Genomic DNA, 19709 nt, shown 5'->3' on the forward strand with positions numbered 1-19709 from the left:
AATGATAAAAAACTATGGACTTAAGAGTGAAACTTTAATTGTGTACTGTGCTAATTCTAGTGCAATTAATATTTCAAAAAATCCAGTACAACACTCTCGAACTAAACACAGTGACATTAAACACCACTTTATTCGAGATCTGGTAGAAAAAAGATTGATTCGAATTGAATTTCTTGGTACAAATAACCAACTGGCTGACATATTCACAAAAGCATTAGATTTTCAGAGATTCTCCAACCTTAGGAAATCTCTCAGCATGTGTTCTGTATAAACATTCATAGATGTTGTACCAGATGTTGCAACATCTCGGACAACACTTAACTTGCATGTGCATTTTTAGGACTTAAGCATATTGTATTGCATTCATATTGTGATATATTGTGTTGAAACTGTGTAGCATAAATTTTCTGATGCACTTACAATTCCTTGCTACATTCTAAAAACTTCACACCTATACATGTGAACTTTGTTATTAAGGATTTCAAGAATGGGCATTTGACTCTAATCAATGTGCCAAGTAACCCGAAAGATTAAAATATAATCATGGATATTGTTGGGTCTGTGATTAGAAAGAAACATGAAAAAAGCTGCCTAAAGTAGCCCAATGAAGACTGAACTTTTAGTGTGAGAGTTACCCCTTCTAAAATATTATCACATAAATAGAAAAAAATGTAAAAAGCTACCTAGAGGAGTCCATTGAAGACTGTTCCTCTAGTGTGGGAGCTGCCACTTCTATGTTCAGAATGTTGATAAGTCAGTATGAAGAAAAACTGAAAATTACTTTTCTGGAATTGTGCGCGTTGTCAGAAGATGTTGCCAACATTTGTGACAACACTTCATCTGTACACATATCTCATATTTGCTCTCATGTTTCTATTTATGATACATTCTATTATTAGGCATCCATAGGTTATGCATAAACATAACTTTGTGAATTTTGTCATGTCATAAGGATATTCATATGTCAACAAAGGAAAATTCTATAAAAAATCCAATTTTTGCAGGAAATTGAATTCATGTGTTCTTTAATGCTTAGTGGAGTTAAATTTGAAATGAGCAATTGTTCTGAAATCATTTTAACAACTGCACATAATTATCATAGTAAGTCTCAAAGGGAGTAACAGTTATTTAATCTGCCCGTTTTCTTTTTACCGTTAGATTTAGTAAGTTATTTTTTTTGTTACCGTTCCACTGTGTTGTGATTATCCTCTTATTTTTTTACACCGCCTAACACACAACATACGCATCCTTACTGTTCTGAAAACCCTTGAAAAATTACACCAGAAATCTCTCTTTTCTCTCTGAAATTTTCCTCTACTATCATCTCTAAAACTTTTGATTTACAATCCATGGCAGGAAAGGGTTTTGATCCCCATGATATTCGGAGTGAAATGGGACACATAGAAGATGTTGCCCCTAATGAGACAACATCCACTGCAACATCCACCGTCGAATCGCTCTTACCGTTGGTACTTGCTGTTGAAGAACCGGTGCCCTTGGAAGTAATTGCCCCAGGAAAACCTGGGAATGAAATTGATCCTGATAATCCACCGGATTTTACTACTGTCAATAAGGCGTGCCCGCCTCCTCCTCCAGTCAGAAGTTAAAAAATACAGGCAGGATATAATAATGACTTTACAACGTCCAAGAGATTTCGTCGCAAAGGAGAGGGGCCCAGCCGACCATCTCTTGCTGATCGTGAAAACTCCTCCAGTGATGATTCTGAGGATGCAAACTACGAGTTTGTGGCCCGCAAGAAAACTGTCTCTCCGCCTCAGGAAAGTAGTTCTTCCTCCAGTGAAGCCACTGAATCTGATGAGCACACACCCCATGTTCCTCCACCAAAGCCCTCACCATCTGCTGAAGAAGAAATCACGTTGGCCCAATTTATGGCCAACTTGAAAATTCCAAAATCTGAAGCCTCTGCTGTTCCTGTTACTCCCCGAGAATCTGAGAAGTTCACTGACTCCAGCAGTCCTACTGATAAATCTGCTGAGGTAAATGACATCCCTGAAGTACACAAGGCTCTGGACGAAGATGTTGTCGAAGATGTTGAGGACACCTCCGACAACACTGATCTCAGTGAGTATGATCTGGACAGCAGCTTCAATACCAAGTTCTATACTGAGACATCATTCTCCAACTGGGATCTCTACACCAACAGGGAGTTTATTGAAGAACGCAATGCTGATATGGAAGCTTTCTCTTGAAACAATCTGATTAATTTTCTCAAGTCCCGCGGTCTGTTCTCTACCGTCTCCTCTGTACTCCCTTATTGCCGTAAAGTTGTGCTTGAATTCTATGGCAACCTCTCATTGGGTGTGGGTGATGCGAGATCGGCTAAGTTTGGTCAAGTCTTTGTGCGCAACAAGGTGTATAATTTCGACCTTCATGTCATCAATACTCACTACAGCACACCTGAAATTGATGAAGTTCCTCAACCGGATCTTAATGAGGTAATCTCTGTCCTAACTGGTGGCTTGCTTACCAAATTTCCTGCCCATCCACATAAGGTCTTCACTGCCAATCTCACGTCCCTATACTCAGCCCTGCATAAGATTGCCATACGAAACTGGACCCCAACCACCAACACCACAGTGGTAACCAAGTCTCAGGCACTGACCCTGTTTGCCATTGGCAACTGCACTTTAAACTTTGGGCGTCTCGTCTTTTATACTGTTATGCAGTATGCAAATGGAGGATTGAAGTCATCCAAGCTCCCATTTCCTTCTCTCATTTATGGAATCTTGGAGTCACAGGGGTTCATTAAGGACATCACAGAAAAATCCACAAATGCGAGTGAGTTACTGAAGATTACCCTCGCTCTCTTCAAGGGACATCGAAAGGTAGACCTTCCATGGATCGACCCGACCACAGCACCTCCTGCTTCTGGGTCTTCTAAAGGCTCCACCTCTCATACACCAACAGATGGTTTTGTGAAGATTACCGTAGCTGGAGTTCAGGCTCACCTCGATCATGCTCTGAAAAAGATCTCCCAAGCTAAGGTAGACCTGGCATATTATGAGGAATTAGCTGCCGACCTCAGGCTCATCTTGGAAGTAGGTGTCTTTCCCTGACAAAAAGGGGGAGATGCTGATCAAACAGCAGCAGCTGGTCCATCTGGGACCAAGGAAACTGATATGGAAGAGGATGACAGTGATGATGAAGAAGAGGATGGAGATGATGATGTTTATATGTTTAGAGTTCCTTTTAATGTTTCTATTTCTGTTCTTATTTGTCTGTTTAATGCTCCTGCTAGTGTTCTTATTTTGCTAATATGAAACTGTTGCATGTGTTGTCTCAAGTGTTGCCAACAATTCTAATAACACCCGTACTAACAGTATTTTATTCAGGGGGAGAAAATCTCTAACTTAGGGGGAGTTGATTTGAGTTTAACAAGGATAAATGGGTTTGATCTCATTTTGTCCAAGAAAAGCAAAAATGGGGAGATTGAAGGGAAATAATATTTCCGATTTTAATTGATATATTTTATTGATTTAAATTATTTCCCTAATACATTTTTCCTTGTAGATTTGATTGAGTAAATATTTAATATGATTTTGCCTTTCTTAGATAATGAGATATTAATTCAAATATATTCGAAAATTTGTTATTTGTGATAGTAAATTGATGAGATATGGTATTAGTGTTTAAAAAGAGTTTATTCCTAATAAAACTCTTACTTTCCTTGTGTTTTAGGTTTCTTTGTGGAGATAGAATTCTTCATCTATAAATAAGAGGTCAAGGACATTGGTGAAGGTTGCTTCGTTATTGATCATACACACATACACGTAGTGGAGCTTTTCAGAGCAATATAATTCTCGAAGTCGTTGCTGATTGAAGAGTGGTGATTGCTTGTTGCCTTGAATGTTGGGAACATCTGCAGACAATATCTGTGAAGAAGTTGGCTGAAGACTGTTTTTCGTGGCTTCCCTTTTGGCTCACGTTTTTAGATTTCTTGTTTAAGTTTTATTCTGGTTATTTTGTTTTAGAAAGCATTTGTTTTCTCAACGTGTTGAGGAAATTGATTTTTGTCATAATCACTAGTAATATGTTTTTGTGTAAACATTGTGGTTTTCTAGTGATTAATTTTGCCATAAGACATCGCACAAGTATTTATACTTGTGCATATTTAATCTTGTTCATTTATTTATTTTAAGCGAATTTGTGTTACAAACATTAAATTTCCGCTGCATGTTGTCCGAGATGTTATAACATCTGTCACAGCATTTAATTCTGATAAAAAACGGATTTACTATTATAATTGCTGTTTACATATTTACTCATAACTATCAAACAACGTTTTCTTACAATAAGAAATTATCATATTGAGATTATTAGTTGTATTAACTTAAAACTGCTAAATTTACTTGTTTTTTCTATTGAATGGACAAGAGTTACATTATCGAGCAGCCGATTGTCCAACCGGTAAACAAAAGGTACCCAAATGTGAATGAAAAATAGAATTTTTGCTGCAGAGAAGAACAACAATCAGCGAAACACAACCACAATTAACATGTTATAGCTTAAACTTTGACTTTAAAGATTTTTCCTATCTGAAAGTAAATCCAGCTATTGATGATGAACATAGTAATTGTCTGCACAATTCTTTTATATATATAAGAGAAAAATGGTGAATTTGTTTCAAGTGAATCCAGTTTTGTACAGCTCTCATTATCATTTTGAGAAAAGTCAAACAAGTTACAAGTTTTCAAATAAAATACAAGATCTATATTGGTTATAGAATGAAAATAATGTGATAGGATCGGTTAAGGAAGTATAAGTGTTTAGAAAGAGGTTGAATAAACACTTAGAATTTTTAAACTCTTTTCTATTGAGTGAATCAGTTCTTTGAGGAACTGATCCTAAAATCTTGTTTGTCAATATAGATTATTCAACTGATAAAAGTGCGAAATCAGACTGAAATATAGATCGAATACTTATGGTAAATATAGTGTAAAACTAAAATGATAACTGAACTGAACACACAGATTTTTATGGATGTTCGGATACTTCAAATGCACTTATGTCACCCCTTCTATCACAAGGATATGATTTTACTAAAAAACTTTGATATATTACAACAGATTGTAATAATCAACTTCAACTGATCTTACACACTGCCAAACTGAAACTTTTAGATTAACAACTCATGTTCAGTTAGTAACTGAAACGCTCTAAGTTGGTAACCTGAATGCTACTGATAAATACAATAGGTGTAGAGCTTACATGTGCGATATGTAAACTTGAGAATATACTCGTGAAGTGTATCGCAAATGATTGAAGGTTGTAGTTTTGATTGCTTTGTGTGTTTTGGTTCAACCGAAGTCTTCAGTTACGTTTATTTGACTGTTCGATCAGTTATATTCTTTAGTTCTTCTTTCGGATAAATTTATCAAACTCTGAAATCTATAATATTCTAACATAATGTAAGTTTGTAAAATATAACCATCTAATTTGATAATAATTTCAAAATTTTTTTTCTTGCAAGCTACAAACTATCACGGTCAACTTGTGGGACAATCAAACATTGGATAAAGATGAACTTATGTAAGAAAATCATATTCAAAACTCAATAATGGCTTTCTGCAATCTTAAAATATATATATCATGATATTGTCGTAATTTTTATATATATTTTTTGTTATGTCCATGAAAAATCTGGGTCATCTCTACTTAACAATCCAAAATTTCCTCACTTGCAATCAAAATTTACAAAGGATGCTACAAAACCCAAAAAACAGCGAATCAGCAAAAAAATAAACTTACGGTACATATAAAATCATTGTTCTTTTTTGGTGCTAAAAAGTTATTTTCTGCTGTTAATCAAAATATTTTTTCGCATATGTTGGAAAATATTGCGGGGAAAACATAGTTTGAATACACTTTGGTAGGGGTTCTTATCGGTTCTAGGGTTTCGGTTTCGACCGGTTCCGAATCGGGTGATGCCAGAACCGGTCAGAGCCGGTTCCGGTTCCAAGAACTCCAATCTTGGACCGGTTTGATGACTTTTAGACCAGTTCCGATTCGGTTTGGACCGGTTCCGAATTCCTTGTCTGAATATTATTATTTTTAATACATAATTACTTTTATTAATGAACATTTTTTTATTTAGTATTTTGAGTTGAAACTATACCGAATAATCATAAAAATAAAATAATTGAAAGATTGATTCTACAATTGAAAATCTAAAATTTATCACGATTTATTAAAATATATTTTGAATATTCCGGATCTTCATCGGAACTTGAGCTTTGAAATTCATCGATTGCGCCAGTAGTCCTATTCTTTTTTTCGGCTGCAAACCAATCTTGTAGGCATGTTAGCATGGAAAGTGTTTCTGGCTTTAAATTATTTATTTTTTCACCAATGATCCTTCCACATACTGAAAATGCTGATTCAGAAGCAACATTTGAACTTTGAATGGGTATGACATCTCTTGCAACTGCAGCGCAGCTAACACTGGATAGACTTTAGAATTTACTTTCCACCAATCAAGAACATCGAAATTATCCGTAGTCTCAATATATTGGCTTACGTAAATTTGGATCTCATTGTAATTGGTTGTTGTCACCGATTTTTCTTTGAACTTTCAAACTTTGAAAGAAGTTCAGTGCTCCACTTTTGCTTTTATATGTCGGCATCTCCTCCGGCTGCGCACTCGGTTCATCACATTATTCACTAGCATACAAATCAAACAATTCTTGGAGAGAATGCATGATTGACTTCTTTTGATCGTCAACATTCTTTCGAATAAATTTAGCATAATATTAAAAAAAAAACACGTCTAATCCTCCTTGATTTTGAGTAGGATCAAGTAATGTTGTTAAACCATACACAATTGGGATAGTTTTCCAATAATTTAAATTTTTTTCCCATATTTGAAATAAAATCATGCATAACAGAATCATCACGATATTCAATAAATTTATAAAACATATTGAAAAGCAAAAGTAGAAGCATGGTTGAAGTAGGGTAGTTAAGCCATAAAATTTCTCTGTTGCTTCTTTAAAAATTTATAACAAAGAAACACATATACTCGAAATATTCCAATCATCGTCAGTTAGTATTAAAGATTTTACCGCAATATTATTGTAATATGGAGTAACTAAATCTTAAAAACATAATAAAGTATGAAGCAAGTGATATAAATAATTTCATCTAGTTTCAATAGGAAGATGAAATTTTTTTAATTTAATTCTATTTGATTCGAGTAGTGTTTTTCAGTCACTTTTATATCTTCTTTCACGTAATAATTTTCCACATAATTTGAATTTTTCTATTACAGTGGACATATGCTCATCACATGCACATTTAACACATAAATTGATAATATGATATGCACATATAACATGAAACAAATTATCATCTAAAATTGGTTTTAGTGAATCTTCAAGATATATATTTAATTGCAAGAGTATTGGCACTCGCATTATCTAACATGATCGATATTATTTTATTTTGTATGTCATAAATCTTAACAACATTTAAAACATATCTAGCTATAGTGTATGCGTTGTGTGACGATTCTAAATAATCTAGCGCTAAAATTCTTTTTTGTATAGTCCAAGTTTCGTCAATCTAGCCCGATAAGGTATTCATAATTGTAATCTTAGATCCAAATGTCAAGCTTCCAAATTTACTGATTATCAAATTGTCAGATGAAAATAAATGATAAAATGAATACGATGAAAACAAACTTTCTCATTGCTATTGACAACCCAAGCAAAGATCATACATTTCTTTTCAAGCTCAGTTGCTAGGATCGAAAAATGAAAAAACCGAAAACTACAAATAAGCAAGATGATGTGTAGGTAAAAAAAAAAAACCACATATGAAATCATTGACATCGAAGATGACCAGAGAATAGATGCATTTACTCAAAGAAAAAGATGAATATTGAATCAAATGAAGGAATCAAGAGTTAAATTGGTTATGGTTAAAAAACAAAAGCATTGCTTAGTTATTTTTTTGCAATTTGTAAAATTATATGAATGATTATTTCCAAAATACTGATTTTTTCGTCGATTTTGTTTTATACATTTCTCACAGGTAAAACACATGTTTTTTCTTAGTATCAATAAAAAATACATAAAATTAAATGTTTTTGATCATTTATTGCTGTAAGACAAAAACTTGTGAGAGACGGTCTCACGAGTCGTATTTTGTGAGACGGATCTCTTATTTGGGTCATACATGAAAAAGTATTACTTTTTATGCTAAGAGTAGACATGGCAAAACGGGCTGACAAGGCGGCCATCCCGCCACACGCCGCAACCCGCCATTAGGCGGGGCGGGGCGGGGGGCCATCCCGCCATTTTCGCCGGCCTCTAAATGGCCAACCCAGCCCAACCCACCTTGGGCCGCGGGCTAGGCGGCCGACCCGCTTATTTTTAACCCATTTATTTTTTTTAAGAAAAAAAATACTAAATAATATCGCAGTAAACATATAAGAAAAATATATTTTAGTCAAATAGTTTCATAAAATACTTAAAAACATTGAAATAAGAGAAATTAAGAAAACATCAACATAATCCATAAAAAGTAAAGTGCTTAAACCAAACATGAAGATTGAGACATGGAAGAGAACAGAAAGTCGAGGAAAGAGAAGGTTGTAAATTTTAGAAAATATTCTGTGTTCAACAGTACACATAATTATCAAACCTCCGTCGGATCAACAAAATTTCACTACAACTCGTCGGACTTCAAACAAAACCGCTCTTGGGGTTCACAACAATTGTTATGCTTAAAAATTATTTTAAGATTCATGAATAAAATTTACAGAAATTTCTTCCCTTTAAAATTCATGAATAAAATTTACAAAGATTCAGATTTTAACAGAGTGAGTGATGGAGGCGAGGCCAAGGAGAAAAATAAGAAAGAAATAAGATAAGAGAGTGATGGAGGCGCACGAGACTTATTCCAAATTTTATATAAAACTTAAAACTTAAAAATATAAAAAAAATTATAAAATCATACCCTAATTTGACGGGCCAACCCGCCCCGTTTGGGCCCGACCCATCTTGGCCCGCAACCCAAACGGGCTCAGTCCATTTGGCCCGCCTCCAAACGGGCTGCTATTTTGTCAACCCAACTCACTCAATTTTTATAGCGAGGCGGGCCGGCCCAACGGGCCTGACCCAATTTGACAAGTCTAGCTAAGAGTATTATTTTTTATTGTGAATATCGGTAGGATTAATCCGTCTCACAGATAAAGATTCGTTAAACCGTCTCACAAGAGACTTACCTTACTGTAAACATATTTCAAAATTCTTGATATATATATATTTTTTAATTGTTATTTTTGAGGAACACTTCCATTATCTCATCAATTCATAGAGCAACAAATTTTATGTTAATTTAAACATCAAATACACGGTCAATTTGAAATTCGAAATAGCATCAAGCCATCTCCTTCTTCCCGCTCAGATAATCCAGCGTTAATGGCCGGCGGGCCTTCGATCTCCGGTTTGGTTGACCCGCTGAGTGAACTCAACGGACCGTTGCTTTTCCCCCGCGCGATTAGGGCATCACTCGGCGATTCAGTGCCTATCGACTTCGAGGACTTAGATTCTATCAATGAGTTTATGAAATCTCGGGTACTGTTAATTTTTTGTATGATTTAGTTTATGCATTCTTTTGACTAGCTTTATTGGGAGAGAAAAATGTTAATGTTATTCGGTTATTTGAAGTCAGCAAAAAATGCTTGCTTAATTTTTTTGTTCGGTGTGAGAAGTTTATGCTTTTGAATAATGATACTAGCTTACGCAGATTGATTGTTTGACTAATTTTCTGTGTAAACCGCTTTGCATTTTCGGTCTATATTGATAAGATGCGAAATGCAGAAACCGTTTACTTGCATTTTGATTTTCTTCTCCTCCGGGGGTTCGGTTCCACGGTATTACTAACTATTGTGGTGCGAATGACTGTGGTTTGGAGGAGAAATGGACAGAAAGGATGAAAACAAGACTACACTGAATTTGGCATAAATTTGTGACTTCCACCTTGCTTAAAGTTGGTTTAGTTAGCTCATGATTTTTTCAAGTGTTTTATTCGCAAAAAGGAAATAAAATATTGGTGCCCTGCTCTATATTTATATTAGGGCTTAAGGAGTCCTGAAAAGCTCATGATTGAGGCAAAGAGCATTGTGGACGGCAGAACAGCGAATTTGGGCTCCAATATAGTGAGATTTACTAAAAACGTAAACCTAAGTGATGCTGTTTTTAAAAAGGGTAAGGACATACCTCGAGAGAGAAGGCAAGGTCTCCGCCTTGCTCGAAAACGAGCACCATTTACTTTGAAGACAAGTCTCAGGTGAAGATTGCAATTTATGAGTTTTAATAACATAAGTTCTAAGAGTCTCATTTGATTTGTATGTGATTGACTAAATGGTAATTTCTCTACATTAACAGTCAGCCTGTGAGCCTGGAACCATCTTTGGACATTGATAAGCTCCAAGACCCAGATGAATTTTTTGATGCATACGAGAGGCTTGAAAGTAATTTTTAAAATGCTATTTCTCTAATTATTGCCATGTGTCAAGCATTTGTTTGGAAATCATGACATCATTATAAATCATTTCAGAGGCGAAAAAAGAAATACAAAAACAGTTGGGTAACAGTATGGACAATGTAAATGAGTTCAAACCATCAACGAAGCCACGCCTTCGTCGACAAGGAATCTTGGGGTATGCGTCGATTTTGGTACTCATCTTGATTGAGATATGTTTCATCATTGATTGAATAACTTAAGGAGATTTTTGACTTCAATGTTTACAATTGCATGATCTGGCAAATGATTCTGCGACAGGAAGTCATATCACTACAGGCATCGCTACCCATCAGTGTCTTTTGAAAATGATATGTTAATGTCCTCCAAAGAAGTAGTTGAGCAGCATGTGTCAAGTGTACCTAGAGACGAACCAGCAGAAAAGATAATCACCCTTGATTCTAAACTAAATATCGATTCAGAGGAAATTGAATCAGTTGGTGAGCAGATTTTATTGTAAACTCTTTCTTAATGTGGAAAAACTTAATTGTTTTTCAGTTGCCACTGAAATGTTGCATAATTTAGTGATTTTGTGTATCCCACATGCTTATTATTCACATATGATTGCATGCTCAATTTGGTTTAACAGCATCAATGAGGAAGAAAGAGATTGAAGAAAACAGTTTGTTGGATGATTTGTTGTCATGTGATCTTGAAGATTTAGACGGGGGTGGGGCCTTGAATCTCTTGCAGGAGCGATTGAATATCAAACCTCTGGATCTAGAGAGCCTTTTGATACCTGAACTTCCTTTTCAAAGGACCGATAAATTTTCTTCCAGAGAAAGTGTGCAGAAGCATCACAAGACTTCATTCGTCATAGACAACGTGCTGAAAAATATCAATGGGAAACAATCAATAGATCATGAACACACAGCAGCAGATCTAGTCAATCAAGTAGCTTCACCTACTCCTCCGAGAAGTCCATTTGCATCTCTGTCTTTTCTGAAGAGAATATTACAATCTAATCCCCTGAGAGATGCATTTTCTCCTCTAAATCTGGATCTTTCTGCACGCCGAACAGCTCATCCCGTTGAGTCTATCAACGTCCTAGGTGAGCAGGTCAATGCTACGACTGTTTCAAGGATTTCCAGTGAGTTGGAGTCACATGTAGGAGTTGAAGTTACAGAACCCCCAGATTCTAATATGGATCCACGGAAAGTGCTAGGATGCTCCGATAATCTTCCACACCAGTTCATAGATGAGAATTCAATCATGGAAAGTGAAAAAGCTGGAAGTGGACCAGTTGAATTACCAGAGTACAACAACGTTGAGGAAACCATTAACGTAGAGCAATTGAATGATAGTAAGAATTCCTTCAGCATTGTTATTTTCCCTTATTTCTTTATCTCTTTGTGGATACAAGTTAACTAAGTGGAGATGTCAATGTGCATAGTACATGGTGTTGTCAGTTGAACTAGGCATATGCAAATTATTCTGAATCAAACCAGTCTTCAAATGAACTGCTTGCAATTCAATGAATTCTTTCAAACTCAACGCTGAAGTGTTCTAGCACTCAGCCGTTCATTTTTGTGGACTTTCTTGGTGCTTATTTTCTAGTTTTTCTGTATACTTAAGATTTTTTTTGATGACTTAATTTTACCGAACATTTCCATGTATTTAAGCAGAAGATGGCGAAAAAGCCTCTCTAGAACATAGTGAAGCAACAATGACTTTGAAGATTCAAATAACCTTCTCCAGGCTTGTGTTTATTGAGAAAACCTTGTTTAACATATCCCTTTTGATTTCTTTTCCCTTTTTTCATGTTGAACTTTCTGCATTTAGTTGCAGATTTTAAAATAAGAATCAAGGGACTGGTTAATAATGATGAAACATTTTGTTTGCGAAACTGTGACATGTGGCATAATATCTGTTGACTGCCAACCTTAAATGGAGGGAAATACTCTTTTTATAGTTATGAGTAGAGATAATTTATATTTATAAAACTATTGACCTTTCTGGGAAAAAGTTATTTTTAGCTTCTTTTTTTTATCTTCTGTTTTCTGACAGCCCAATCAAATCCTTCTGTACTGGAAGATGAAGGTACAGTTGCTTCAGCCAAGAAACACTACTTTGATATAGAACAACAGCCCAAGGTCATCCACTTGGTTTTGTTATTTTATTCTTATTACTTGTTTGTGCTTTTAGGTAGATTCAACTGAATTGTTAATACAAATATTTTTATTTCTTTACATCTTTTTAATTTTTATTTTATTTTTGTTTTAATGCCTGTTCCAACTTTCTCTCATATGAATTAATACTGTGTCGATGCAGTTATATGTGTGATCAAAGGTGGAATTTCTATTCTTTATTAATCATATGAACCGTATCTGCTGAGGGTGTATACTTTTTCTTAATTTTACAAGAACGTAATACCAAGTTTTTTCCATGCATTGATTATTGAAGGTCGATGTCTGAACTAAAAGTTCTATATTTATTTTGTTCAATATCATGGAGCATATCCACTTTGAAGTCTAAATGACATCCACTTTGAAGTTTAATAAACTATGTGAGGACATTATCGAAGTGACTAATTCGTGATAGAGTTCTCATTCTTTCCTTTTTCATTTTGCTATGTCATGTAGAGCATTTGCATGTCAGGGTTCTCTCATGTGTTGGGTTCATATTGGATGTATCATGCTATAGTTTCAGGATTTTTTTGCTTATAAACTCTTGATTGATTAAACATCTTTTTGAAACTCTACTACTTGATGTTACATGTGCTATTAAAACTATAGGTACGTCAAACGAAATTTCTAAAGAGAAAAAGTGAAGCAGATGATGAACTTATTCGAAAGAAAGTGAGAAAAAGTCTGGCAGGTGTTTATACATTCAGATATTAGAAAACATACTTGTAAGCTCGTTATTGTTTGCTTCTTATATTGTATATGTTGATGCAGAGTCTGGTACACCACTTGAAACTGAAGTACAGAGTAAAAAAAGAACTAAGGTGAGACCATTGGAGTATGGGAAAGGTGAAAAAAACCTATCTGGACATTTGAATGATGGTGAGTATCAAGTGCTTTTTCAGATGCCTACTTATTCACACAATATGCTTTGTTTTGACTCGTGACTTTAGTTCGGTTGCATGATCACACACAATCGTTTAAATAAAATTTGTCAAAATCACATTTAGTTTAAACTTAAATGAATATAAATATTGACAGTTTGTTAACTTTGCACAATAGAAATTATCTTTTCTATTAAGAAATGTAATGTAGTTAGTAGTAGACATGCTTGAATATTTAGGTTTGTATTTTTTTGAATATAGAATAAGGTATTACAGTTAATAATTTGAGGTGGTGAATAATATAATTAATAATATAAGACTAATCAGGCAGTGTGTATGGTAAGAGGGGCGAAGAATGCAATCAAGAATTTGATGGTTTAAGCGGAATCTATTACTGTTAGAGAATCAAAGTGGAAACAACCCATCGTTGCTATTTTACTAAATAATCCCATAATTGTAGGAAAAGATGGCACCAAATGTCGTATAACCATTCTAACACTATATGCTTTTGGAATACCGTGGAGCAACAGGGGCTTTGAAACATTCATAAATTTGAGTCTTTGACTTTTGCCCACTCCAAAGTTAATGGTTCATTTTATTCATCCATTCGTGACGGTGATCTATGGCTGTTTGTTGTATGAATATATGGTTTTGAACTTCGTTTTAGATCTAAAGTTATGTTATATGGCAAGTGATGTATTTATGGCTGTTCATCACATATTGTTAGAAATATCTAAAGGGGCGTAAAAGAGTTTATGACATTAGCATCTTTAATGTACTCTATCGCCTGTATCACCAATTCATTTTTCTACTCTATTATGCTCTCTTTTGAAGCTTTAGGAGCCTCTTCATTTTGCATGCGTAATCTTTACTTTGACCTCCTATAGGTTTGTGTCTGCTGAAGACAGCCTATGCTAAGAGTGTTTGTTTTTTCTATTTCCATTTCTAATGTCAAATTCTGCGTCTATTTGGATGTTATGAAATAAAATGAAGAGCCTTGCTAAAAATGCTGGCAACATACACTGAACTAATTATCTATCTATCTATCTAATCTGTTTAAAGTGTGGGCATTTTTTGAGTGCTTCGTGCCAGAAATGGAAGACAGTAGTTTGTTTTTAAAAGTTTATTGTAATGGACTGAATAATAATTTATTATTATGAGGAGGTATTAAAGCATGTATTTGGTACAAATCTTTCCTGAAAGACTCCTAAAAATCAGAAACAATCAAAGATCAAATCTTCCTAATCTACATCAATATTTTACAAAGTATATCCCACTAATCTCTGATTTTACCTGATTTTCCTACTGTTTTTATGCATAGAACTTCACTTTATTTTGGCGGTGGACAAAGGTTATATTATCTTCTTTATATTTCCTTTTCTGGCAGATCAATCAAATCTTTCTGCATGTGAAGATGATGCAACCCGTGCTCCATCTAGGGACCGACAATTCGATGCTGAAGAACAGCTTAAGGTCATCCATGTTTGTCATATTTCTAATTGTTTCTGGTTTGTGCTTTTATACTGATTCAAAAGACCATCTGTTTGTATTACTGAATTTAGTTTGCATATTTCCATCTACATCATTTACAAGTTAGCGGCCTCAAAACATAGAAACATTATTATTTCTCGTTTTATTTGTTTTATAATCTGTGATATATTTTGTTACAGTGGCAATGGCAACACTCTATTATAGGCCTTTTTGTATTAGAACTTTAATTATCATTGCATAATGCTAGTTGATATTTTTGGTACCAACCATTGACACTAAAGACCTTTCAACTTTATGTACTTGGTTTTATATGTATATTAAAATTCTAGGTACACCAAACCAAGTTACAGAGGCGAAAAAGAGAAACTGATGGTGAATGTCCTAGAAAGTTACATCCACTGAGAAAAAGTCTTGCAGGTGTTTAAGGTTTCATCTATTGGAAGTATGCTTGTGTGGTCATTATTTTTTGCCTCTAATATTGTTTATACCGATGCTACAGAGTCCGGTACATCATTTGAAAATGGAGTTCGAAGAAGCAAAAGATATAAGATGAGACCTCTGGAGTACTGGAAAGGAGAAAGATTTTTATATGGATGGATGAATGGGAGTGAGCACTACATACTCTTTAAAATGCTTACGCATGCAAATAATTATTCCTTATTTGTATTTGTAACCATCAATTTTCACAAAAATAGTTTTAGTGAAAATTCCCTTTGGATATAAATTTTTTTCAATCTCTGCCATTGACTTTGGTTTAATTTATACTGGAATCTTGCCTTTTTATTTCATCAAGGGATCGAGGAACTTGAGAATGAATCTAGTATTCAGTAGAGTACCAAAATGCTTCACGAAATTGTTAGTAGCGCGTGGTCTGAAGTAGAGAAACCTCTCATTATCTTCCCACTTTAATTGGATAAATATGTTCTTCGACACCTATAGCGTATACAGATGCATGCTTTGAGCCCATGTTTATGTAAATTGTTTGTTTCAAAACCATTGCCTGGAACTGACATAATCTTTGAACTTTGTCATCAAAATATGGTGATGTTCTAACCTATCAGGTGACATTTTCTGATGCGACTTATTTCCCCTGTCACAGGCAAGAAGTTATTAGGAGTGAAGTATATTTCTCCAGGAAAAAACGACAGAAACTTGAAGGTGAAGCCACTTATGTTGTCTAATTCTTCAGAGTATGAGGATCTTCTTGAGTTAGCTGCCCGACATTGAATCTACTTACCATCTAAGTTGGTTTCATGCTTCACATCTTGTTTCCCAGGATGTCTTGTCTTACTTTTTTATGAAAAAAATATGAATCAAAAGAATCGATTACCTAAATTTATGAAATTGCAGTTTGTTAGCAAGCCCTTTTCTTGGAGAAAATGCACAATGTCAACCATAATGCTACCAGCTTTAAGATTGAACAAGTACTTGGGCTATATATGTATGCTATGATAAACTTGGATTCTTGATCAAGTTTATTGCAAATGTTGAATTTAAAGTGGTTCTCATCCGGTGTGTATATCAGTTCGATTTGAATGGTTTCGGTTTCTTGGGTATAAAAAGCATCTGATCTATTATTTCAATAGAGAAGTGTATGTGCATAGCACGCGAAAACGATTTTATTTAGGCTCATATTAGTTAATATAATAAATAAAAATGAAAATTATATTTTTCATAAATTCATATTAATCACATATATGGAGTTTGTTGTTTTCATATATTTATTTTAAATAATTTACTTTTCATTATGTCATTTTATTTGTTATTTATCTTCTTCTGTTAAGGTCTTAGTTAATACAAATATTTTCATTATATTTTATATCAATTGTATGCTTTTTTGGTCGTAAATATAATGTTGATATATTATGCATCTCTTGAACTTCTAGTACTTTATATATGGAAATAACGATTTTCTGTCTAATATAGTTGATCTAACTTTTTTAGCACAATAATTTATAATAATTGAATATCTATAAACAAAATATTATTGCAAGTGTATGTGTCAAGTTTCAATAACAAGTAACGGATATCGCTTGACAAAAGTTGATGTATTACAAATTTATCTCAAGAACAATTTTTTGGTTAACTTTTATAAAAAGTTGAATAAATTAATAAACTAAATTGAAATTATAATAAAAGGATGAAATAAACACAATATAAAATAATAAGTAAACAACTGTTAGAATCTCGGTTAATGTACATATCCTTTCATCTTTTATAATGATTGAATGTCAATTCTTCATCAATATTTTTGAAATAATTCATTATTTTATCAATACTATATCGAATTATATTGAACTAATTCAACAACACGCAACAACCAAGTGTCGTTTTATTATTTAATAATTGCAATTGCAGCAATGAACAATAGAATACTCTAGCTTTCGTTTTCAGTCTATAATTATCAACATGTATTAAATCTCATATGTTGTTAGGATCGGCTAGTTGTTGTTTGGGCTAAAAAAAATAATCACTTTATCTCAACTCGGTTGAAATGCAAGTCAGTAAGATAAAATGTATGTGCGGAAAAAGACTTGTGTTCAAAGTTGAACCAAATAGATACTAACACGAGAATCGGCAGAGTCATCTATCCCAATGCCAAAAATATTCACGATGGTCAATAGCTTTTCGATGATGAAAATAATGTTAGATAGCAAATTCAAGCTGATTTTGATGGAAAAAATGGAGAAGAAATGCAAAATCCTTTGGAGAATGCTCAATCTGCAGAGAACGAGTAAGAATCAACAATCAATCGACATTCTTGTTGATGAGACAAAAAATGAACAAAGATATGAACAAGTTAGAAGAAGACCAGCATGGATGAAAGATTATGAGGTAATTGGTATTAACCAAATTGAAGATCTATTTGTTCGTTTTACTCTATTTTCATATTTTGACCCGATAGCTTTCGAAGATGCCGTCAAAGAATCAAAATAACGCAAGGCAATGGATGCTGAAATCGCATCAATCAAGAAAAATAAATCTTGAGAACTAACCGAACTTCCAAAAGGTCAAAAAACAATAGTATGAAGTTTATTTACATGAGTAAATTGAAAGAAAAATGAAAATTCGACAAATTCAAGACACGGTTGGTAGCAAAATGTTACAAAAAAGATTTTGGAGTCGACTATAAAAAATGTTTGCTCAAGTTGCAAGACATGATACGATCAGATTGGTAATTGCCTTATCAGCGCAATATGAGCATAAACTGTATAAATTGAAGAAAAATTTGCATGAACTAAAACAAATCCCACGAGCATGGTATAGTCGAATTGAGGCATATTTTTTTAAGTTGGGTTTCAAAAATGTCCATATGAGTATATACATTGTACAAAATTTGAAGATAAAAGACAAATGTTCATTGTTTGGTTATATGTTGATGATCTTATATTCACGGATAATGATAGTCATGTTTGAAAATTTAAGGAGTCCTTGATGGTTGAGTTTGATGTGTCGGATTTTGGTAAGATGCTTAATTTCTTGGTGTTGAAGTAGTTCAATCTACTTATGGGATTTTTAATTTCTCAAAAGAAATATGTTCAAAAAATTTTGTGCAAGATGCAACAAAGCAAGATATCATGTATTTTTTCCGTGGCATAAGCAGATACGTGGAGAATCATACAGAAATGCATCTTTTAGCTGCCAAGAGGATTGTACGATAATTGCAACGAACATGAGGACTTTGTTTCTACTATAAGAAAGGAGAACAATCAGGTTTGATGCCTTTTTGTGATAGTGATTATGCAGACGATCGAGATGATAGAAAATGAACTTCATGATATGCTTTTCTCTTATATTCAGCGGCAGTTCCATGGAGTTCGAAGAAGTAATCAGTTGTTGTTTTATCAACCATTGAAGCTGAATTTGTTGCAGCAACTTCATGTGTATGTCAAGATATTTGGCTGGAAATTTTTTTTTGGAGAGCTTAAATTCAAGAATCATGATTCTATTGCAATTTATTATGATAATATTTCAACCATAAAATTGTCAAAGTAGCTGATATTTTTACCATGTCTCGCAAACTGCTTGCATTTCTTAAACTAATGGAGCTATTTGGTATTAGCACTACAGGTGTTCATATTAAACCGACGTTGACTATCGGTTTAATGGAGGGATTGTTGACTTGTTAAAGATTTGTCCAAGTCTTTAGTTATCTGTTTTGTCAAATGAAGTCCGTTAGCTATGACTTATTTGTAACAAACAATTACAGAAAATAATTATCTTTGCATGTTTTTTATTTAATGGTTTTAATGGTCAAATATTGTTGTTTTTATGGTCCTTTCTATTGATGTATTTGCTTATAAAAAGCTCATTGCTCAATAAAAAATATATATAGCAGAAAAAATTCTTCTCTTTGTTTGATTTATATTTTATTCTCTCAATTTCTTAATTATTCTATTAGTGCAAAGTTTGAACAACTAACCACATATTTATATATTCATTTAATTTGAAGTTTAAAAAATAAAGTTCGGACCATTTTTTGTTATAAAACACAAATGTTTATTTAACTTGGATATAAAAAAAAATTCATATCAAAGCAAAATTGACTTGATTGATAAATTAAGGTTGAACCATTTTTTTTCATAAAACTTGTTGGAACATTTCATGTTCGCAATTTAGATTTTGATGTTAACAAAACTTGTTATTTAGTTTCTAATGATTT

General features: G+C 33.7%; 1 protein-coding gene across 1 annotated transcript; it reads left to right on the plus strand.

Moving 5' to 3' along the window:
- Positions 1–9325: 9325 nt before the first annotated feature.
- LOC140976541 (centromere protein C) lies at positions 9326–16405 on the plus strand. The gene is made up of 13 exons (XM_073440768.1): positions 9326–9599; positions 10103–10314; positions 10413–10498; positions 10585–10687; positions 10810–10988; positions 11138–11851; positions 12556–12653; positions 13284–13365; positions 13446–13553; positions 14943–15028; positions 15376–15463; positions 15546–15653; positions 16146–16405. Exons 1-13 carry the CDS (start codon positions 9444–9446, stop codon positions 16271–16273), a joined length of 2148 nt encoding a protein of 715 aa, XP_073296869.1. The 5' UTR covers positions 9326–9443; the 3' UTR covers positions 16274–16405.
- The last annotated feature ends 3304 nt before the right edge of the window (positions 16406–19709 follow it).

Source organism: Primulina huaijiensis, chromosome 5, assembly GCF_012295235.1.
Source record: "Primulina huaijiensis isolate GDHJ02 chromosome 5, ASM1229523v2, whole genome shotgun sequence".
Taxonomy (NCBI): Eukaryota; Viridiplantae; Streptophyta; class Magnoliopsida; order Lamiales; family Gesneriaceae; genus Primulina; species Primulina huaijiensis.

Excerpts from the sequence above, each read along its gene's own strand:
- LOC140976541 (XM_073440768.1), top strand. The coding sequence starts at position 9,444 with ATGGCCGGCGGGCCTTCGATCTCCGGTTTGGTTGACCCGCTGAGTGAA. Across the intron at positions 9,600-10,102 it reads ATGAGTTTATGAAATCTCGG|GGCTTAAGGAGTCCTGAAAA; the intron begins GTACTGTTAATT and ends TATTTATATTAG. Across the intron at positions 15,029-15,375 it reads ATGCTGAAGAACAGCTTAAG|GTACACCAAACCAAGTTACA; the intron begins GTCATCCATGTT and ends TTAAAATTCTAG.